The sequence below is a fragment of the Rhinatrema bivittatum genome, chromosome 3 (genome assembly GCF_901001135.1).
Source record: "Rhinatrema bivittatum chromosome 3, aRhiBiv1.1, whole genome shotgun sequence".
NCBI classification, from domain to species: domain Eukaryota; kingdom Metazoa; phylum Chordata; class Amphibia; order Gymnophiona; family Rhinatrematidae; genus Rhinatrema; species Rhinatrema bivittatum.
Window position 1 is genome coordinate 392477649 of NC_042617.1, and position 24021 is coordinate 392501669.

Genomic DNA, 24021 nt, shown 5'->3' on the forward strand with positions numbered 1-24021 from the left:
GGAGTGCCCCCTAGTCTATTATCTGAAAGAGTAAATAACCGATTCACATCTACCCGTTCTAGACCTCTCATGATTTTAAACACTTCTATCATATCCCCCCTCAGCAGTCTCTTCTCCAAGCTGAAAAGTCCTAACTTCCTTTAGTCTTTCCTCATAGGGGAGCTGTTCCATTCCCCTTATCATTTTGGTCGCCCTTCTCTGTACTTTCTCCATCGCAACTATATATCTTTTTTGAGTTGCGGCGAACAGAATTGTACACAGTATTCAAGGTGCGGTCTCACCATGGAGCGATACAGAGGCATTATGACATTTTCTGTTTTATTCACAATTCCCTTTCTAATAATTCCCAACATTCTGTTTGCTTTTTTGACTGCTGCAGAACACTGAACCGATGATTTCAATGTGTTATCCACTATGACGCCTAGATCTCTTTCTTGGGTGGTGGCTCCTAATATGGAACCTAACATTGTATAACTATAGCATGGGTTATTTTTCCCTATATGCATCACCTTGCACTTATCCACATTAAATTTCATCTGCCATTTGGATGCCCAATTTTCCAGTCTCACAAGGTCTTCCTGCAATTTATCACAATCTGCTTGTGATTTAACTACTCTGAACAATTTTGTATCATCTGCAAATTTGATTACCTCACTCGTCGTATTTCTTTCCAGATCATTTATAAATATATTGAAAAGTATGGGTCCCAATATAGATCCCTGAGGCACTCCACTGCCCACTCCCTTCCACTGAGAAAATTATCCATTTAATCCTCTCCGTTTCCTGTCTTTTAGCCAGTTTGTAATCCACGAAAGGACATCGCCACCTATCCCATGACTTTTTACTTTTCCTAGAAGCCTCTCATGAGGAACTTTGTCAAACGCCTTCTGAAAATCCAAATACACTACATCTACTGGATCTCCCTTATCTACATGTTTAACACCTTCAAAAAAGTGAAGCAGATTTGTGAGGCAAGACTTGCCCTGGGTAAAGCCATACTGACTTTTTTCCATTAAACCATGTCTTTCTATGTGTTCTGTGATTTTGATATTTAGAACACTTTCCACTATTTTTCCTGGCACTGAAGTCAAGCTAACTGGTCTGTAGTTTCCCAGATCACTTTGGAACCCTTTTTAAAAATTGAGGTTAAATTAGCCACCCTCCAGTCTTCAGGTACAATGGATGATTTTAATGATAGGTTACTAATAGGTCTGAAATTTAATTTTTGAGTTCCTTCAGAACCCTGGGGCATATACCATCCGGTCCAGGTGATTTACTACTCTTCAGTTTGTCAATCAGGCCTACCACGTCTTCTAGGTTCACCGTGATTTGGTTTAGTCCATCTGAATCATCACCCATGAAAACCTTCACCAGTATGGGTACCTCCCCAACATCCTCTTCAGTAAACACTGAAGTAAAGAAATCATTTAATCTTTCTGCTATGGCCTTATCTTCTCTAAGTGCCCCTTTAACCTCTCGATCATCTAACGGTCCAACTGACTTCCTCACAGGCTTTCTGCTTCGGATATATTTTAAAAAGTTTTTACTGTGAGTTTTTGCCTCTACGGCCAACTTCTTTTCAAATTCTCTCTTAGCCTGTCTTATCAATGAGTTACATTTAACTTGCCAACGTTTATGCATTTTCCTATTTTCTTCTGTTGGATCCTTCTTCCAATTTTTGAATGAATATTTTTTGGCTAAAATAGCTTCTTTTGCCTCCCCTTTTAACCATGCCAGTAATCGTTTTTCCTTCTTTCCACCTTTCTTAATGTGTGGAATACAGTACAGATGTACTGTGCTTCTAGGATGGTTTTTTTTTTTGTTGTTTTTTTTTTTTTTTTTTTTTTAACAATGACCATGCCAATTGCACACTTTTTACCGTTATAGCTGCTCCTTTCAGTTTTTTCGAACTATTTTTCTCATTTTATCAAAGCTTCCCAGTGTACACATATTTAGGTCTTTCAGCCTCTTCTCATAAGTCATTTGATGGAGACCCCCTATCATTTTAGTTGCCCTTCTCTGATCTGCCTCTAACCTGTCTCTATCCCTTTTGAGATACGGTCTTCAGAACTGAACACAGTACCCCAAAGTGAGGCTTCATCAAGGACCTATACAAGGGGATTATCACCTCCTTTTTCTTACTGGTTATTCCTCTCTCTATGCAGCCCAGCATTCTTCTGGCTTTAGCTATCGATTTGTCACATTGATTTGCAGTCTTCAGATCACTAGGCACTATCACCCCAAGGTCCCTCTCTTGGTCCATGCACAACAGTCTTTCACCCCCTATCACATACAGCTCTTTTGGATTATCGCACCCCAGATGCATGACTTTGCACTTCTTGGCATTGAATCCCAGCTGCCATATCGTCGACCATCATTCAAGCTTTCTTAAATCAAATTTATTCTCTCTACTCCTTCCAGTGTGTCCACTCTGTTGCACATCTTAGTATCATCTGCAAATAGAGAAACCTTACCCTCTATCCCTTCCACAATGTCGCTCACAAAGATATTGAACAGAACTGGTCCCAACACCGATCCTTATGGCACTCCGCTTAAGTTTCTCTCTTCAGAGTAAATTCACATTTACCATTACATGCTGTCTTCTATCCAGTTTGTAATCCACATGACCACCTTGGTGCTTTATCCCAAGCTTCTAATTTTATTCACAAGTCTTCTATGTGGGACTGTATCAAAAGCTTTGCTGAAATCCAAGTAGATCACATCAAGCGCTCCTCCTCGATCCAATTTTTTCAGTCATCCAATCAAAAAAAATCAGATTTGTCTAACATGACCTTCCCCTGGTGAATCCATGCTGCCTTGGGTTCAGCAATCCTCCTGACTGTGGATAGTTCACTATCCTTTCCTTCAAGCAGAGTCTCCATTAATTTTTCCCACCACTGAGGTGAGGCTAACCAGCCTGTAGTTTTCAGCCTCCTCTCTGCTCCCACTCTTGTGAAGCAGGACCATCACTGCTCTTCTCCAATTACATGCCACCAGTCCTGTTTCCAAGGATCTACTGAACAGGTCTCCTTCAGTGAACCCGCCAGCATATCTCTGAACACCCTCAATATCCAAGGATGAACCTCATGTGCCTTGTCACTTTCAGTTTTCTTAGCTCTTACCATATATTCTCTTCTGTAAATGGAGTTTTGTTTACCCCATCCCCATCTGATGTCTTGTCAACCAGCAACGGTCCTTCAGGGTCTTTGGTGAACACCAAATTGAAGTATTTAATATTTACACCATTTTTCATCTCTCTCCATACAGTGCTCCTCATCATCTTTCAATTTCACTATACCACTTCTGGTCTCCCTTCTTTCTCGGATATATCTGAAAAATGTTTTGTCACCTCACTTTAGCTCTTTGGCAATCCTTTCTTCCACTTGACTTTTTGCTTTCCTGATTTCTTTCTTTGTCTCCCTCAGTTTTAACAGATACTCTTCCCTGTGTTCCTTTTTTGGGATCCTTTATACTTCTTGAATGTTGTTCTTTTTTCCTTTATTTTTTCAGCCACCTCCTTTAAGAACCAGTTTGGTTTCTTTTCCTCTTATTCTTGTTAACTTTCTTAACATATTTTTTGCTTTGTAATAGCTCCTTTTATTTGGCCCACTGTTGTTCCACCTCACTCATTTTCTCCCAGTCTTCCAGTTCTTCCTCCAGGTACTTCCCCATTTTGATAAAGTCTGCATTTGTGAAATTCAAAACTCGGGTCTTCGTGTGACTTCTCAGTATCCTTTTTGTGGTATCAAACCATACTATCTGATGATCACTGCTGCTCAGGTGACCTCCTACCCAAACATCAGAGACATTATCCCCGTTAGTGAGAACTAGATTGAGGATCATCCCTTCCCTTATGGATTCCATTACTATTTGGTTGAGCAGAGCCCCTTGAAGGGTATGCACCATCTCTCTACTTTTTGTGGATTCTGCTCCAATCTACATCTGAAAGATTAAAATCTCCAACGAGCAACACTTCTTCCTTGTTTCCCACCTTCTGGATGTCCATGATCAAATCTCTGTCCTGTTCTTCCATTTGAGTCAGAGGCCTGTAGCTCACACCAGTAAAAATGGAAGCACCATTTTTTTTTTTAGGATAGTCCATAATGCTTCTTTCTTTATGCCACATTCTTTGCAATTCAGTTGTTTGGATATTGTTTTAGACATAAAGAACTACTCCTCCTCCTTTTCTGTCATCTCTGTTCTTCCATACAAGTTATAGCCCAGAATGGCAGTATCTCAATCATGAAATTCAGTGAACCATGTCTCTGTAACAGCAACAATATTCAATTCTGCCTCCACTATTAGGGCCTGACGGTCTGGGATTTTATTGCTCAGACTACGAGCATTTGTGGTCATAGCTTTCCAGATACTCTTCCTAATCGCCTTTTCTGTTTTTTTGAACTGATTTTGCTACTTTCTCTTCCTGCTTCCTGTATTGCTTAGGGGTGACATGCCAATTTCAATGGCCACCTTCTGCCACCCCCACTTTGTAATTTAAATGCCTGATAATGTATGATCTGAATTTTTCACGTAGCATCCTCTTTCCTGCCACAGACAAAATGTAGGCCCATCCTTACTATATAACCTTTTATTGCTCCAAACACAGCCGAAGCCTCCAATGTATCCAAAACCACTTTCCTTACACCAAGTTTTGAACCAGGAATTTAAATTATCTATATGGCATAGCCTTTCCTGTTTCCATGAACAGGTAATACATCAGAAAAGACAATAGTCTTTGCCATATGTCTAATCCTCTTCCCTAGATTTTGGAAATCTTTCTGTACCTCAAGCGTACCATTTCTAGTAAGGTCAGTGGTCCCCAGCTGGATGGTAACATTGATATCTTGAGTATCTATTTTCTTTTGCAATTGCATTGGAGGGCAAAATGTCACAAGGTTACAAGGAGTAAAGCTGGATTTGAACCATATGTTCCCTGGTTCTCACCCTGCTGCTCTAACCCCCTATGCTAGTGGTTCTCAACCAGTATGTCGTGATATACCAGTGTGTTGCCAAACATTCTGGTCCCCCGCTGACCCAGCTTCTCCTCCTGCCCTAGTGAAATGGAACTCTTCCTCTACCTGGGCTTAGAATACTGATAGCCCAGGTGGAACATGGCAGGAGAGCTGGCATCAGCATGGTCTCTTCTTCCCACCCCCGCGGCCCGTAAGAGAAAGTGGTGTGCAGCGGCCGCTCGCGCGGGAAGAAGAAACCATGTTAGGTAAAGTGTGTGCAGAGTCGGCCCGAAGAAGATCAGCAGCACCATCCTGGAGCAAAACGAGGAGCAACGTCAGCCCCCATGGCCGATGGGACTCCTTTCTCAAGGCTGCAAGAGCTGGAAGAGGAGGAGGCTGTTGCTAGTTCCATGGGGAAAGTGAATGAGCGAGCATGTGTGTGAGGGACAACATGTAAGTGTGTGATTAAGAGCCTGTGTGTATGACAGAGTATGTATGTGTGATTGAGCACCTGTATGTGTAAGTGAGAGAGACAGCATGTGTGTAATTGTGTGATTGAGCACCTGTGTAAGAGAGAGACAGCTATGTGTAATTGTGTGATGAGCGCCTGTGTAAGAGAGAGAGAGAGAGACAGCATGTGTGTAATTATGTGATTGAGAGAGCACTGTGTGACAGAGTGAGGAGAAACTTGCAAGTAACCCCCCTCGACCTCCTAATTCACATCAATCTCAGAGCACTTGGAAATCGAATGTTTCCAGGTACGAAGAGCAGAGCATTTTTTAAACATTTTTAATTATTGGGTCTTTGTGTCTGCTGTTTTGAAATATTTTATTGGTGTCTAAAAATTTTTTTTAATGAGTTTTTAATTATTGGATATTCCATTCAGCAGCTGTTTTGAAATAATTTGTTCTTTTTATTAGTATGGTTTTGCTGCTATTGATTTTATATTTGATTTATTTTATGAGGACTGGTGATTTCTCTTTTTCCTTTGTTGCATTGCATACAGAGTCCTGGATTGTTGCAGTTTCCAGTTCAGTTTTTGTCTGCATGTTTCTATTTATGCTTTATGGTTTCTTTATTCTTTGTTAGGTGAGGGTCTGCGCATGTGCTACTAGGTAGGGCTCTACAGCAGCCTGGCTTGCTCTGTTTTCCTAATAGGAGTATTAGAGTTTTAATATTTTCAATGTTGCCTTTTCTTAGGTAAGGTGGATACTGTTTGAATGCTGGAAGTTAGTGCTGTTCTGGTATGGGAGTTTTACTGTTTTTAGAGATGTGAATTGGAACAGATATCGGATCCGATTCTGGTTCCGATTCACATCTCTACTGTTTATATAATTTATGTTCAGAGACAGTACTCTTATTTTTCCCTTGTGTCATTCTTAACAATAAAAGTAATAAGGGGTCTTTTTTTTAAATTTCCATCATAGATTGTAATAAACAGTGTGTCACGTATATGAGAGTTATCTGTCAGGTGTGCCCGACCGAAAAAAGGTTGAGAACCACTGCCCTAGGCCACTCTTCCATTTGATAACACAAAGCAGTAAGTAAAACCATTTGACTCTGCATAGTGCATATACCTGCAATGATTAAGGTGAAGCACTACTACAACCAGATTTTTATTTCTAAAACAGTTTCAGATACAATGCCCATCCAAATTCAGAGCTTTGCATTCTAGTGTTTAGCTAAGAATTCATCTTGACAACTACAAATGAGAGTCAGCATCATCAGTGAATACAATAAGATGGGAAACATGCATCCTTACACAATAAAGCAAGACATTTAGATGAAGCTTACCTGTTTTTTTACTGAGTTTGTACAAGAATGTTTGTCGAGGGTCAGAGTGATCTCTGCATGTCAGTTGCAATAAAGAACCTGACTTTTTCCACTTCTGCATAAACCACAGTCCTGTATTGACAAGACACATATAAACAGCATCTTATATATGGATCATTCTCTGAGCTGCACAATATGAAAATGGAATATTTTGATTGAACTTGTTGAAATGCACATCCAATCTGTGTGCCCTTGTTTTATGTATTTGTATTTTTAGGTCCTCTTTCCAATAAATGTCCAGAGGTGGCTAACATAAAGCAATGAAACATAATAAAATATCTACAACAATAATGCAGACTTTCCCTTCTTACTTTAGCAAACTCAGCAGGAGCATGTGTGGATAAAGGCGAGATGGGATGTGGAGATCCTGAAGCCAGTACAACCACTACCTAATTGGCCATGTAAATTATTGAACGGAGCAGTACATTACACAGCAGAGAGGTTGAACTAATCCTTAAGGGTCAGAAAATATGTCTGGTGTTCAGGAGAGCCACATTGAATATTCATGAGATTAATGAGCCTACAGTGGCTCTAATTTATGGTTAATTTACACAGTTGGGTTATCCTGAAACTCAGATCTGTTTGTAGCCCTAGAGGACAAGCGGCTGATTGACACCCCTGACTACAGACATTTCTAAATAAAGTTGTTTAGATTCTCTTTCCTCATTAATTTTCTATATTTCTTTCCTTTGTTTCCATTCTTAACATTGGAAGTCTTTTTGCTAGTCAGTTACATAATGGCCTGGGGCTGGCTGCCATGTTTGAGCTCCTTTCTTACTGTTGACAGAAGCTTATTTCATACTTCAGTAGATGATGTAGGACTACAAACTAGAAAAATCCAACCAAAGTACACACAATCTCAAAATTTATTCTGAAAAGTATTTTTTGACGAATTCTGAGAAATACAGATGTGAAGAATTAGATGCATTAGTTAGGCAAGAGAAGTAAATGATAGGGATGTGAATCGTTTTAGGACGATTAAAATTATCGTCCGATAATTTTAATATCGTCTTAAACCGTTATGGAACACAATACAATAGAGATTCTAACGATTTATCGTTATAAATCGTTAGAATCGTGAGCCGGCACACTAAAACCCCCTAAAACCCACCCCCGACCCTTTAAATTAAATCCCCCACCCTCCCGAACCCCCCCCCCCAAATGACTTAAATAACCTGCGGGTCCAGCGGCGGTCCGGAACGGCGGCGGTCCGGAACGGGCTCCTGCTACTGAATCTTGTTGTCTTCGGCCGGCGCCATTTTCCAAAATGGCGCCGAAAAATGGCGGCGGCCATAGACGAACACGATTGGACGGCAGGAGGTCCAGCGGGGGTCAGGGAGCGATTTCCCACCGCGAATCGTTTTCGTACGGAAAATGGCGCCGGCAGATCGACTGCAGGAGGTCGTTCAGCGAGGGTTCCGGCGCCTCGCTGAACGACCTCCTGCAGTCGATCTCCTGCCGGCGCCATTTTCCGTACGAAAACGATTCGCGGCGGGAAATCGCTCCCTGACCCCCGCTGGACCTCCAGGAACTTTTGGCCAGCTTGGGGGGGGCCTCCTGACCCCCACAAGACTTGCCAAAAGTCCAGCGGGGGTCCAGAAGGACCTCCTGCCGTCCAATCGTGTTCGTCTATGGCCGCCGCCATTTTTCGGCGCCATTTTGGAAAATGGCGCCGGCCGAAGACAACAAGATTCAGTAGCAGGAGCCCGTTCCGGACCGCTGCCGTTCCGGACCGCCACTGGACCCGCAGGTTATTTAAGTCATTTGGGGGGGGTTCGGGAGGGTGGGGGATTTAATTTAAAGGGTCGGGGGTGGGTTTTAGGGGGTTTTAATGTGCCGGTTTTGCGATTTTACGTTTTTTTGATTTTTTACGATTTTTCACGATATTTTACCCCCCAAACGGCAACAATACGATTCCCTCCCCCTCCCAGCCGAAATCGATCGTTAAGACGATCGAGGACACGATTCACATCTCTAGCAAATGATCCCTCGAAGTTAGCAAGTAGCACATTTAAAACAAATCAGAGAAAATTATTTTAATTCAATGCACAATTAAGCTCTGGAATTCACTGCCAGAAGATGTTGATAAGGTAGTTAGCGTAGCTGGGTTTAAAAAAGGTTTGAATAGGTTTCTGGAGGAGAAGTCCATAAACTGCTATTAAGCAATAGAGAATAGCCACTGCTTGTTGCCAGCATTAGTAGCCTGGAATCTATTTAATGTTTAGGTATTGTCAAGTACTTGAGACAAGGACTGGCCACTGTTGAAAATAGGATACAGGGTTTGATGGACCCTTGATCTGATCCAGTATGGCATATCTTGTGTTATGTTCTTATGATAGCTCATTTGAATTTGACCAAAACGAAATGATATCACCAGATAGCAATATTGAAATTTCTATGTACATTTTGCTATGTTTGTGCGTTAGTCACACTCCATATTTGCATTGCCCTTTTGAACATCTAATGATTGAGTTTGTTTTTTTTCTTAGTATTACTTTCAATATCCCATCAAAAGCTGTGCTTTAACTTTCATTGGAGACAAATACATGAAAATGAATTTCTCAGATAAAGAATATATTTTTCTGTTTACACATCACTTTATCTTTGACTCTAGAGCTCTTTTCTCCTATGTCTCGGCTCTCACCAAACCATCTCCACCTACAATACCGGATGACCAAGCACTAAGCAAAGCTGCAGAACTCGCTACCTACTTCGAAAAAAAGTCACCAACCTAATAACCCCACTTATCTCAACCAATTGCCAGCCCACCCCTTCACCTTTACAACTCATCGAGAATCGACATTCGAAACTTTTGAACACACTTCCTCTCTGGAGATCGAAAACATTCTCAAGAAGCTAAAACCCTCCTCTCACCCATCAGACTCGATACCCCCAAACCTACTTATCTCCATCTCCAAAACCATTGCGAAGCCCATTGCTCAAATCATAAACTGCTCCCTTTCACAAGGGATAGTACCAGACTCTCTAAAACTTGCCAGTCTCAAACCCCCATTAAAAAAACCAAATCTATCAGCAGCCGATCCTGCAAACGTCCGCCCTATAGCCAACTTACCTTTCATAGCCAAACTCCTGGAAAAAATTGTCAACAAACAACTCACACAGAATATCTCGATGAACACAGGATCCTCGCCCCGTCGCAGTTTGGTTTCCGCAAAACGTTGAACACCGAATCCCTCCTACTCTCGCTAACAGACACCATTCCTTCTGAATCTAGAAACCAAACAACCGCTCCTTCTCGCTCTCTTAGATCTTTCGGCGGCCTTTGACACAGTGAACCACTCAATGCTTCTAGACAGTCTAGCAGAAATAGGCATCACCGGTGCTGTGCTCAGCTGGTTTAAATCATTCCTAAGCAACAGGTTCTTCAAAGTAAAAATAAACAACAAAGAATCCCACCCGGTCAGCTTCACACTGGGAGTTCCTCAAGGATCTTCTCTTTCACCAACTCTGTTCAACATCTACCTCCTCCCACTCTGTAACTTACTCACTAACCTGAAGCTGACTCACTATATCTACGCAGATGACGTCCAAATACTCATCCCGATCACAGAGTCCCTCCCCAAGACCCTCAGCTTCTGGAACAGCTGCCTTCAGTCAATCAACCACCTGCTCTCCAGTCTTAACCTAGTCTTAAACACCAAGACAGAGATCCTCATCATTGCTCAGGACTACAGCCACGGATCAGCCAACATTCTACCCAACTCTCAATCAAGCCTCCCCACCCAAGTAAGAGACCTGGGTGTCATCCTGGTCAGCCACCTAAACCTTAAAAAATTCATCAACAATACCACAAAGGAATGTTTCTTCAAATTACAGGTCATAAAAAAAATTGAGACCACTTTCCGACCAAAGAAACAAACAAAACCCAGCAAAAGCTTTAAGAGTATTTCTGTGATGGAAGAAACAGTTCCTAAAACTCAAGATGACCAAGGATATAGCTTATAATCTTTAAAATATTTTTGCCTGTAAAATTCCAGAACTTTTCACCACAGTGAATGCTGGTCAGCTACATTAAAATGCTGCTTTAAGGATGCTGTTTGTGGCTGGATACAAAGGCAACCTGATGAGAAAGGAATACAAAATTTAACCTACAAGGAAGTAAAAAATATTTTTACACATTTTTTGCCTAACCCGATTTTCATTAATGTCCATAAAATATTTGTACAGGGCTGGCACAGTGGCTGAATGGAGTGCTGTGGACAGCCATGGGGAAAGTCTGGGGCTGATTCCAGGTTCAGACAGGCTGGAGGGGTGATGCTACAGAGGCAGTGTTCATAGCCTCTTGGGTAAGGGTCTCCCCCTTGGCAAGCTTTAGAGACTAGACTGTAGGGTTCTGGAGGGAGCCCTACTATATGGCCCCCATCTAAGGTGGCTAGGTGAATTGGGAAGAGATATGAAGTAAGGGTAAAAATCCCTGGTTAGCTACGAATGAAGGCTCATAGTGCTAGATCCCAGCCCCGAAGCAGACTGAGTCACATGCCCAAAGGAGCAGGAAGAGACTGTCTGGCACAAAAACACTCATCCCCTCCCCTTTATACACACATTCAACATCTTCTCAGTTTAACCTTTTTAGGTACCAACGTTCCACAAGTGGAACATTTTTTCCATATACTTTTAATTACTTGCAAATTTTTTATACCATATTTGGGTCTAGTTAACTAAGATATTGAAAAAGGGGCATCAGGAAATAATTCCTTCAATGAGCAGGATTTAAAGGTTAAATGCTACCTTAAATACATCAGTACTTAAACATAGAAATGACGGCAGAAGACGACCAAACGGCCCATCCAGTCTGCCAGCAAGGTTCGCACTTTTTTTTTTTTCCTCATACTTATGTTTCTCTTGGCTCTTAGTAACCTTTTGGTTCTATTTCCCTTCCACCCCCACCATTAATGTAGAGAGCAGTGTTGGAACTGCATCTAAGTGAAATATCTAGCTTAATTAGTTAGGGGTAGTAACCACCGCAATAAGCAAGCTACACCCATGCTTATTTGTTTACCCAGACTATGTAATTCAGTCCTTGTTGGTTGTTGTCTGTATATAGATCCACTTTTCTTCATTCCCCCTGCCGTTGAAGCAGAGAGCTATGCTGGATATGCGTGAAGTATTGGTCTTTCTCCCCTGCCGTTGAAGCAGAGAGCTATGCTGGATAGGCATTGAAAGTGAAGTATCAGGCTTATTTGGTTTGGGGTAGTAACTGCCGTAACAAGCAAGCTACTCCCTGCTTTTTTGTGAATGCAAATCCTTTTATTCCCACATTTCCTCTTGCTGTTGAAGCTTAGAGCAATGTTGGAGTCTCATTAACCGTGTGTATGTTTATTGAATAAGGGTATTATCTCCAGGTAGTAGCTGTCATTCCCGCGAGCCACCCACTCTTCATTCACGTCCTCTAGACTTTATGGATCCACAGTGTTTATCCCACGCCCCTTTGAAGTCCTTCACAGTTCTGGTCTTCACCAATTCCACCGGAAGGGCATTCCAGGCATCCACCACCCTCTCCGTGAAGAAATACTTCCTGACATTGGTTCTGAGTCTTCCTCCCTGGAGCTTCAAATTGTGACCTCTGGTTCTGTTGATTTTTTTTCCGACGGAAAAGGTTTGTCGTTGTCTTTGGATCATTAAAACCTTTCAAGTATCTGAAAGTCTGTATCATATCACCTCTGCTGCTCCTTTCCTCCAGGATGTACATATTTAGATTCTTCAATCTCTCCTCATAAGTCATTTGATGAAGACCCTCCACCTTTTTGGTCACCCTTCTCTGGACCGCCTCCATCTTGTCTCTGTCTCTTCGGAGATACGGTCTCCAGAACTGAACACAGTACTCCAGGTGAGGGCCTCACCAAGGACCTGTACAAGGGGATAATCACTTCCCTTTTCTTACTCGATATTCCTCTCTCTATGCAGCCCAGCATTCTTCTGGCTTTAGCTATTGCCTTGTTACATTGTTTCGCCGACTTCAGATCATTAGACACCATCACCCCAAGGTCTCTCTCCTGCTCCGTGCACATCAGCCTTTCTACCCCCATCGAATACAGTTCATTCGGATTTCCACTCCCCATATGCATGACCCTGCACTTCATGGCATTGAATCTCAGCTGCCATATCTTCGACCACTCTTCCAGCTTCCTTAAAGCCCATCTCATTCTCTCCACTCCTTCCTGTGTGTCCACTCTGTTGCAGATCTTAGTGTCATCCGCAAAAAGACAAACCTTACCTTCTATCCCATCTGCAATGTCGCTCACAAAGATATTGAACAGGACCGGTCCCAACACCGATCCTTGCGGTACACTGCTTAAAACCGCTCTCTCTTCAGAGAGAGTTCCATTTACCATCACACATTGTCTTCTGTCCGTCAACCAGTTTGCAATCCAGGCCACCACCTCGGCACTTACTCCTAAGCTTCTCATTTTATTCATCAGTCTCCTATGCGGGACCGTATCAAAAGCTTTGCTGAAATCCAAGTAGATGACATCGAGTGCTCTTCCTCGATCCAATTCCTTGGTTACCCAGTCAAAAAAGTCAATCAGATTTGTCTGACAGGATCTTCCCCTGGCGAATCCATGCTGCCTCTGGTCCAGCAATTCTCCAGACTGTAGATAGTTCACTATTCTCTCTTTCAACAGTGACTCCATTACTTTTCCCACCACCGAAGTGAGGCTAACTGGTTTGTAGTTATCAGCCTCTTCTCTGTTCCCACTCTTGTGAAGTGGGACCACCACCGCTCTTCTCCAATTACTCGGCACCACTCCTGTTTCTAGGGATCTATTGAACAGGTCACGCAGTGGACCCGCCAGCACATCTCTGAGCTCCCTCATTATCCTGGGATGAACCTCATCAGGCCCCATGGCTTTGTCCACTTTCAGTTTCCCCAGCTCTTTCCATACATTCTCTACTGTAAATGGAGTTACATCTACTCCACTCCCCTCCAGTTTCTTGTTAACTAGCAACTGTCCTTCTCCAGGGTCCTCTTTAGTGAACACAGAACTGAAGTATTTGTTTAATATTTCTGCCATTTCTTCGTCTCTCTCCACACATTGATCCTTTCCACCTTTCAATTTCACTATACTACTTTGAACTTCTCTTTTCACTGATATATAAGTCTTTACTTCTCTGTTTACAAATTTTCTTAAAAATATGTCTACAGCTGTAAGCTGAATCCCAAGTCCTGAGAGCACAGTATCTGCTGGGCTTGGGGCAGTCATCACTCCAGCCTCTCCCCTCCAGACAGCAGAAGAGCCAAGTAGCAGGTAGGGGTGGACAGAATGGGGAAGTCTGGAGCAGGGAGTCTAGTTTTTTTTTTTTTTTTTACTGTTCTGTCAGCTTGTCTCTGGTCCCTCCTTCCTTTCTCTCCTCTAGTGCTGCTATAGCTGCGGACAGAAGAGGAGAGAGAGCTGGGATAAGCAGAAGCAGCCTTTGCTTCCTGCTTCTGTCTCTCCCTTCTTTTTCCGCTGAAGTCACCAGCAATGCGAGGACAAGAGGGAAGGGGCTTGCGCTGGGAGCAGAACAGCTCTGTTTTTGCTTTCTGCTCCAGCCTTTGCAGTGTTGCTTATTTACCATGGGGACCAGGGCAAAAGCCACATTTTGCACATGAAAGACCCGCTGTCTCCAACAGTGGTGAAAACAAGCCACTAGGACGAACCTAGAAGATCCCAAAGAGTAGATCCATTTTTTTTTTTTTTGCTCAGTCCCACAGATAAATGGTATGTATGAGCCACAATTATATATATATCCTTACAGTTATTCCTGCCAGAGCTATTGACAAAGTTAAATTAGTATCCTTTAATACTAAATTGAAAAGTTCAGTCTAGGGGCTAATAGCTTATCTTTATGGGGCAGATATTTAAAAAAAAAAATAAAAATCTGAGCTAAATTTCGGCCTCTAAATTAGGTCCCTAAGTTTTCAGCCAAAAATTCACAAATTTAAGGTCCTAAAAATTAGGATCCTAAATTTAGGTCTTGCATTCATTTACCTGGATTTAGGGTCCTAAATTAGGTGCCTAGTTCTAAAAATTAGTGCCAAGCACCTAACTTTGTTTCCCCCACCCTAACTCCACTCCGCAGTCACCTACTTTTAAGGCCATAAATTTAGGGACCTAATGAAGTTAGGGACGCCGCACTAGTACATTTTCCAAAGGGCTAATTTAGGGTCCTAACTCCAAAGGTTAGGAGCTTAAACTTGTACTTTTTCCTTTGAGTTCTCTCTCCAATTCTGCTATCTAATGTACAAGCTTATCTTCTTTTTCTTTAATTCTTTTCTTCCTTGATGAACATGATATTAATCTACCTCGACTAACTGCTTTCCACATTATATCCTTGTGGTCTCGCTGCCTCAGTTTCAAAATATGGTAAACTAGCTTGTTATTTTCTTCTTTCATTTTCTCATCCTGTAATAAATTAATCTTTCCTGAAGCTTAGAGTACAATTTTCTGTCTTCATCCAGCCGGGGGCATGACCTGACCAAATTATATTACAAATGTCAGTCTGAATTACATCTTTCATATGTTGTTTTGTGTACCTGTTTTGATGTTATAAAATTGGCACGCACATGGATGCACACGCACATATTAAAATCTACCCCTTATTGTACATCACTTTGGGTGATTTTTATCTGTAAAGTGATTAAGAAATGCTGACAAATAAATGGATGTACTATCTACAGATAGGTAGTTAATTCCAGAACAGAATCACTTTGGTGGTAATAAGAGGTATAATCTTTCTGCTTTGGATGCCAATTTTTCCCACACATTTACCATCCCCACATTAAGCATTTGCTTAACATCAAATCTCTATTACTTCAAACTCTGGTTTCTGCTAGATGAACTACCTAAATTATACGATAGACCTACATTAAAATTTCTTCACATTAGTTTCCTAGCAGGAAAGACTCCCAATTTCTTAAAGGTAGCTTCATGAAACTTCCGTTGTTCTGAGTTTGGCCCATAGCTATTGACAACTGTAATTTGTTAAAGAGATACTTCAGATATATATACATTATAAAATCTTTCTTCTGTGACATTTTTATTTTAAATATTCACACTTGTGCTACCACTGCTCTTCCATCTGTATTTTTGAAGCCAAAAATATCTGTAAATATTGTTTGTCCCAAAGAAGTTTCTCCTCATGTCTTCCAAAGAGTATGTTCTGCATCAACTTAATATCTGAACCCAGTCTCTTGAGAGCCAGTTTTCAAAGAAATGCTTGAGCTCCTAATCTAGCCACTTAAATTTTTCAGTAGAAAATTATCTTGAGGAAAAAACACAACAAAAATTTGACACACTGCAAAAGAACAGCACAGGTTCAGTAATACGCTCATCAGATAACAGACAAAACCAAAAGTGAATGCAGTTGGTACAGTATCAAGCAGATTCCTTCCCATGTATACATGCATGTCCAGCTTTCCAGAAAGCTTACAGCTGCAGTATAAATATAAGAAACAGAACTAGAAACAGCATGCAACACAGGTCTCGAGATTTATAGATGTGTCTCCACTAAAGCTATTTGTCAAAGATTTTATTTTGCACAACAAATGAATTTTTAAAATTCATGTGTGACTAATCTGTCAATATTATTCTTGTAGAGATGGGAAAGTTTGTGCAGTAATTTATAGTCTTAATATCTGATCAAATGTGTGTCTCAGTTCAGAGATATCTTTACTCATCAATCTGCTAAGAGTATAATGAACAGGGCAAGAGATTCCTGCATGTGCTCAGATTCCTCTTGTGAGGAAGGAGTATGCTAAAATATGGTAAACTAGATTTCAGATTTTTACTGTCTGCTTCTATCAAAATGTTACTAATGTTTTAGAGAGATGTTTTGGTATTCCTTATGTGTATCAAACACCCTCTGCTGCCAAAAAACAAATGCACTTGGACCCACTGTGCAGATTCTCTGTCACTCATCATGCTAAGCAATTTAGGTATCGTGCCCACATATACTATCACATCATTATACAAGCCTCAGGCAAAGCTGCCTGTGGTTTGAACTAACTCCTATTAGCCGCATTTGTGTGAATCGCAGCACTAGCATGCTTGCAATATAGAAGTCACTGAAAATACAGGTAAATACTGGTTTAGCCTTGTACAAGTATATTTTTCAGAGCTTTTTTGGTAAGGTGGTGGTTTCTGGGTTTTAAACTTTTGCGTGAAAGAAGTCTGTGCATTTGCATAGTAATCTGATGTCTGTCTCACCAATCAGTTCTTCAAAAGAGTCCTACCCACCCATTTCTTGTTTTTTCTTTAATAGACTTAGGATGCCACAGTTCTCATTTCTGGCAGCTTTACTTAATTAAAATTGCCTTTTCCTTTAATTAATCCCACCCCACTCTGATATTTTTTGAAGAGTGATATATGAAATTAATAAATAGAATCAAAATCAAACCTATAACCCATATAGTTCTGGTTCTTTCCAATCATGGCCTTATGGATTTTAACCCAAAGCCTTTAAGTTTTTTTGTTTGTGTGTCTTGTCTGTCTAAACTGTAAGCTCCATGGTGCAAGGACTCTCTCTTATGTGAATCTCTACAGTGCTGCATATATCTGGCAGTGCTATACAAATGATTAATATTAAGGGACTGTTTTTGTAAAAAGTGGTACTTCTATCCAATATTTGTAAACATTACTGCAAACATTTGATAAGATAATAATTTTTCAAAAGTCTATCATGTTGCGGTTCAGATGTGTTTTTGATGGGCTATAATTTGAAAAGAGGTGGGAACAGCTACTCACTACACTGGCAAATGGACAAGCAGAACTGAGTATTTTTAAATCACAGTATAGTTGTCTCCTCAATGCTTTTTTGTGCATGAAAATTCTAATCTCTCAATTGTATTCATAATTATGACTTACATAAGAACATAAGATATGCCATACTGGGTCAGATCAAGGTCCATCAAGCTCAATGATGCGATAGTATATGTGGGCATGATATCTAAATTGCTTAGTATGATATGTGACAGAGAATCTGCACAGTGAGTCCAAGTGAATTTGTTTTTTGACAGCAGTGGTCAATCTAAGATACAATACCTGCAAGAACCCAAACATTAAATAGATCCCACGCTACTAATGCTGGCAACAAACAGTGGCTATTCTCTATTGATTAATAGCAGTTTATGGACTTCTCCTTCAGGAACTTATCTAAACCTTTTTTAAATCCAGCTACATTAGCTGTCTTAACCACATCCTCTGTCAACAAATTCCAGAGCTTAACTGTGCGATGAGTGAAAGAAAATTTTCTCCGATTTGTTTTATATGTGCTACTTGCTAACTTCATGGAGTCATCAATGTTACCTTGCTGTATAATTGCTTTGAAGTTTCTATAACATATCTATCTGATGTATAGGCCAACCTATGATTTAGCAAAATAGGTTCAAGATGTAAGGCCACAAGTTTTACCTTCTGACACCACTGCCTCACAAAATGAACAAATCTCAAAACCAGCATGCCCTTCACAGGCCCAAATCTGGTGATGTGCTCTTGCTGGTGTCTTCCAATTTCTCTTTACTTTGATATTCCCTCTTCTCTCCTTTCCTCCCTCTCTCCAGTATCTTCTTATGGATTTCTTTTTTTTCTTCTTCCTCTATCTCCAGGACTCCCACCAGACATACCCAGCTCATCTTAAACAGGAAGTTGTTCTGACAGGCCTTTGACAAAGGTCTATGAAAAATGGAACCCTGACAAGTTCTGGGTCAGACCAAAGGTTAGTCAAGCCCAGCATCATGACTCAAGAAAGTGGCCAATCCTAGTCACAAGTATCTGGCAGAATCTCAAAGAACAGATCCAATCCTTCTTGCTCATAAAAACTTGTACAAACCCTTTTTGAACCCCGCTATTCTAATTGCTTTCACCATATCCACTATCAACAGATTCCACAGTTTGTGTGCTGAGTGAAAAAAAACCCAACTTTCTTTGATTTGATTTAAATTTTCTACCTAACAGCTTCATGGGAGTGACACCAAACACTAGTATTATTTGAAAGGGTAAAGAGCTATTCCCTATTTAGCCGTTCCACCCCACTCCTGATTTTAGAAACCTTTAACGTATCTCCTATCAACTGTCTCTTCTCCTCTTCAGCCCTAAACTGTTTATCCTTATCTCATAGGGAAGTCTTTCCCTTTAATCACTGTTGTAGCCCTTCTTTGTACTTTTTCTAGCTCTGCTTTATCTTATTTGAAATGGAGCGACCAGAACTGCACACAATACTCAAAGTGCAGTCACACTATGGATCGATACAGAGGCATTATGAGATCTTCTCTATTTTATTTTTCATTCCTTTCCTAATACGTAACATTCTGTTTGCTTTTTTGAGGGCCGCCAAAGAGTTCAAAGTATTGTCTACAATGCTACTTCATTTTAGACCTCTATAATACCTTCCTCCCTCAAAAAAGAGAGCCAAAGAGGTTTTACTTAAAAATTTATACTTTTTTTTTTTTTTTTTTACTAATTTTTGCACACAGATATTTGCAAATAAATCATATCTAATTTTAAAAAGTGCCCATTTCTAATCTTTAATGGCAACACTGCAATATAATTTAAGACTCCAGCCTAACAAGTATTTGGAGTCTGAGACCAAGACAAGAATAGGGGTGTACACCAGGTAGCAGTTGCAGACATGCTGTGTTTCAACGCTGATTACTACTTTAGAGTGTCTTCTCCTAACTACTGTCTCAAGGTGGTAAAACAAGAGAAAAGCAACAAAAACCTTTCTTCATGGCATAATGTATATGAAAAGCATACACAGCAATAGTCTGACAATTTATAGTTACCAATATAGTTAATTTTAAAATTCCTACCTGTATTAACAAGAGCACTACTATTGTAGAGTGTACCAAGATGTGGGCCAGATAGCGAAAGGAAGGTGTGAAGTTTGGTGAGGTAACACCTAAACCTAGGTCTTGTGAGCACTGATCGGACGATTAGATTCCCCAGTGAATGCCCTATAAAGCTATTAAAAAGAAATAATGATAAAAAGTTAAGAATTTTTACAATAGTTTTACAGATTATAAATCTAAATGATCAAAGCATTTATTAGGAAGGTTTTCAAACAAACAGCAGACCAGTGGTGAAAGTGGTTAAGATGCATTGAAAAATACTATAAAATGATTTGTGAAATCTTCACAAAATTCTTTTTTTTTTTTTTTAATTAAAATTTACCATAGGGTTACTAAACCCAACACTCAGCCCATGGGGTCCTATATAATAAAACCTGCACTAAAATCGGAGTTAGATTTTAATGCGGGTTTTATTTAACGCGGACATTACGAACCGTGATCCCCACAGAAACAGTAAGCTAATGACATGCAAATAGACCAGAGTAAAAAAAAAAAAACAAACAAAAAACATGCTAAAGTGAAAAAGTGTGTTTTTGACTTGAGATTTATTTGCATGCCAACCTGCGCTAAAAAAAACAAAACAAAAAAACATCCCAAGTTCCCCAACTTCGCCAACCTGCTGAACTACCACAACCTCTCACAAAAATGAAGTCTGTTCCAGCAGGCCAGGCAGTCCAGGTCTGGGGATCCTCCCAGCCCCAACTCCCCCTTCTGGCTCACCTTTACATGAAGTCGGTGGGCAGGTCTGGCTCAACCTTAAATTAAGTTGGCTGGCAGGTCCAGATTCGGTCCTCCTTCCAGCCCACTCTCCTTAGAAAATTAAATTGAGCTATGCAACTCCCCAGCCTCTTAAATTCCTTCTCCTCACCTGAGATCCCCTGGAACTTACCTCCTCTGGCAGGGTAGTTCCCTCACTGAATGCCAAGTGCTCCTTTCACTGATACATGCCTGCTTAGAGAAGGCTGTCCTTACAGAATTCTGAAAAAGGACTGGTCCTTTCACGGACATCTATCAGTGAAAGGAGCAATCTGTCCTGCCGGAGAGGAAAGGTCATTTCCGGGTGGGGTGGAGAGATTTAGAGGGCTGGGGAGCTGCATGGCCCAATTTAATTTTATAAGAGTAGCAGAGAGGGGGCTGGGGCCAGGACCAACCCCCAAACCTGCGGGCCAACTTAATTTTAGAAGGTGAGCCAGACTTGCCTGTCAACTTTATTTAAAGGTGAGCCATAGACAAAAAAATAAAAAAAGAGGAAGGGGGTTGGGAGAACCCAGATCTGGATTGCCTGGCCTGCTTGGACATACTTCATTTTTATTAGAGGGTGGTTCAGCATGCTACGGATGGAGGGAAGACTTGCCGGCTAGCCCACTGAAGTTTACGCCTGCCTCTGAGCAGGCATTACATTTTCTGCAGTAGTAGGAGACGTGTTAGGCAGCTTCCACTCTAATGCACCTCTCTTGCACTGCATCAGTGCAAGAGAGGTGCATTAGAGTGGAAGCTGCGTTAAGCTGCGTTAAGCTTACCACAAAGTTTTTGGTGCTAAAGCCCTTTTTACATATCTAGGCAACATTAGCACTGGAAAATCCATGCTAAAGCATGAGTAAAAGCCCCGCGGCAGGCTCATTCCAGCTTATTACATCAGTCCCATGGTGCATTGGACAAGTTCAACAGCATAATTCATTGGATGAACTCTGTGTGTGTGTGTTTAATCAGAGACTTGTCAAAGAACAGCAGCTATAGGTAAGTAATTGCCCTTGTTATAAATATGGAAATTATCTGCTTTATAACAAGGTTCAATGATGGAAAGGGGGGAAAAAAAAAAACCGAACAGTTTTTCTTAAAGTCTAAAACAGCAGCTCTACGAACCAACATAAAAATTTCTAGGGAGAAGGGAAAAGCCATTACTTTAGAAACAGGTGCTCCTGGAGCACCATCAAGCTAAACCTGCAATTCCAATGTGAGGCAGTACTAGCTCCAAGAATTCAGCAGATAGCACAGTGCCTTGAAAATCTTGGCAAGAGAAGCCAGATTCACCGCTGATAACTGGCACTGCCCTAATAGTATAGGCTTAAGCATGCCCCTCCATGTTCAAGCATTCTCCGACACAACAATGAGATGCAATCTGCTAGCTGACTGGAAAGTGTATGTTTAGTCACAAGCAGACCAGGCACTCTGGGATCAATATTTCAAAAAAATAAAATACGCTGGATGGATTCTCTAAAGCTTTTTGTCCACTGTTGCCTTTTACAGCTAAGATCACAGAGGACCACTTCTTCTCTACACCTCTTAAAAAAAAAAAAATGTACAAAAAATGATTTATGTTATAGTATAATAATTCAAAGACAGATCCACAAAATTATTTTAGTGTAGCAGTAGTTGATTTAACTGGTTAGTTACATCATCCTCTGGCATGAGAAAGTTCTGGAATATTCCAGCGCTTAGGAGAAAATCCTGTGAAGCTGGATATATCATTTTATTCATATGTACACTTATCACAGATATTATGCTAACTATACAGTTGCCTCTAACCCTCTGTATAGTCTGTCAAAGAGCTGGGTATTCTGGCAGCAGCTCCCTGGCAGGCCTGGCAGAAGATTAGAAGGTAATAAGGTACACAGTACCTGGGACAAGAGACAAAAATCAAGAAAAACATTTTGTAAAGCAATTTCTCACGTTCTCATTTTTTCTTCATTTTTTTTTTTAACCCTCCCACTACAGACAGCAGGCACTGAAAAGCTCAGGTACTCATGCCAGCCCCAAGGGCTAGAGAGAGGTCTCACTCAGTACTGCTCCACCTCCAGCAAGGGCCACCACAGTAGTGGCATCTGTCTTTCCCCCTTCCTAATCTCAACTATCAGTGTCTTCAGAATGCCTAAACCCTGCCAGTTCTGTTGGACAGAAGACTCTAACCCAAGTCTGCTGTGACAAAATGCATAGCACAATGCCAAGAGCTCTGGGGCCAGCCGCAAAATGCATGGCACAATGCCAAGAGCTCTGGGGCCAGCCGCCATTTTTCCTTAAGGAGTATCTCAGTCTCATCAACTTTTCAATTAGGATGAAGTAAAGTTCTAACAACTATAATCTCCCTGGAAAAAAAAAAAAAAAAAAAGAGGATTCTTAGTGGGCTATGATACTTTTAACAATAAAAAGATGACATCTGAAGAAGGGACCTGTGTGCTCTCAGAAGCTGATGTACTATATCTTTTTGTTGGCCTTTCAAAGGGTATCAAAACCTATTAAGACACCCAGTTAGAACAATACGATATGAATTCAGCAAGGCCAAATATGTCCTCAGATATACTCTAGTAGCTACATACCAATACGAGAAACATGGTAAAAGTACTGCAAAATATCTCTAGCTGCCTTGAACAAGTAAATGCCTCTGGTCGTTACTACTCTGAAAAGGAGTCTTAAGACAATACGTGAATCTGCCCTGTGTATAATGAGACAGGATGTTCTTAACCTGTACATTTCTGGGGCTACAACATAGTTTCTAGCACAATAATAGAAAGGCTAAGTGCAATGGGTTTACTTGTTACCTGATTTTTGAAACCGTTAGATTGTAGATTTGAATGTATTGTATTATCTCATCTAAGAGGCGATCAGTCATGGAATCAAAATCAGCAAAGGTATCGTTCTGCAGCAAAACAGTACAAAGAAATGAATTTTAGACCGTGTTATCAAGTATATTGTTTCTTCAATACTCATGACTAAAGAAAAAACTTCAACTAATTCAAAGACTTGAAAATTTTCCAAGCTCAACAATATTAACATGAAAAATTCTATAATAAATAGTAACCAATGGAAATTATTTTTGTAACCCATCTTTTCATTTCTATCCATCCAGTTTTCCAAAAAAATAGGAGAAACCTGTTAGCAGGAAGAAGCATCTCAACCCAAGGTCACGGAGAATGGCAGCAGAAGTTTCTGGGCTTAGGAAACCCATGAAAGTACTCAGGTCTTCTGATAATTGCCATGTACCCTCTGTATTTTCATAAGAGCATTAAGAAGATGGAAGTAGTTCAGAAAAGGGCTACTAAAATGATACAGGGCCTGCAACACAAATCCTACAAAGAAAGACTTCCAAATCAGAATGTACTTTCTGGAGGAAATATGGGAAAGGCGGGGAATATGATAAAACATTAAATATTTGACAGGCTTCAAGAAATCATGGAAGAGGAAATTTTCAATCACAAGGGATTAATTACATGAATTTGGAGGGAGAAATGTCCAGAGGAAACATGGAAAATATTTCTTTACGAAGAAGGTGGCAAGTGCCTGAAATAACCAACTATCATAGCAAAAACCAGTACTGTTAGATTTTAACAGAATTCTAGTATGCCCAGGACAGATATAGACCATGGTGGTAGGAGCAGGATTTGGAGGTTGCAG

At 40.7% G+C, this 24021-nt stretch overlaps 1 protein-coding gene across 1 annotated transcript in view; it reads right to left on the minus strand.

Annotated features, from left to right (window-relative positions):
• Positions 1 to 24021, minus strand: part of FAM135A (family with sequence similarity 135 member A) — a 391169-nt gene that overhangs the window by 10961 nt on the left and 356187 nt on the right. Inside the window, 3 exon segments of the mRNA XM_029595652.1 lie at positions 6747 to 6857; positions 19594 to 19745; positions 23169 to 23266. Of these exon segments, the coding sequence (XP_029451512.1) occupies positions 6747 to 6857; positions 19594 to 19745; positions 23169 to 23266 (361 nt within the window).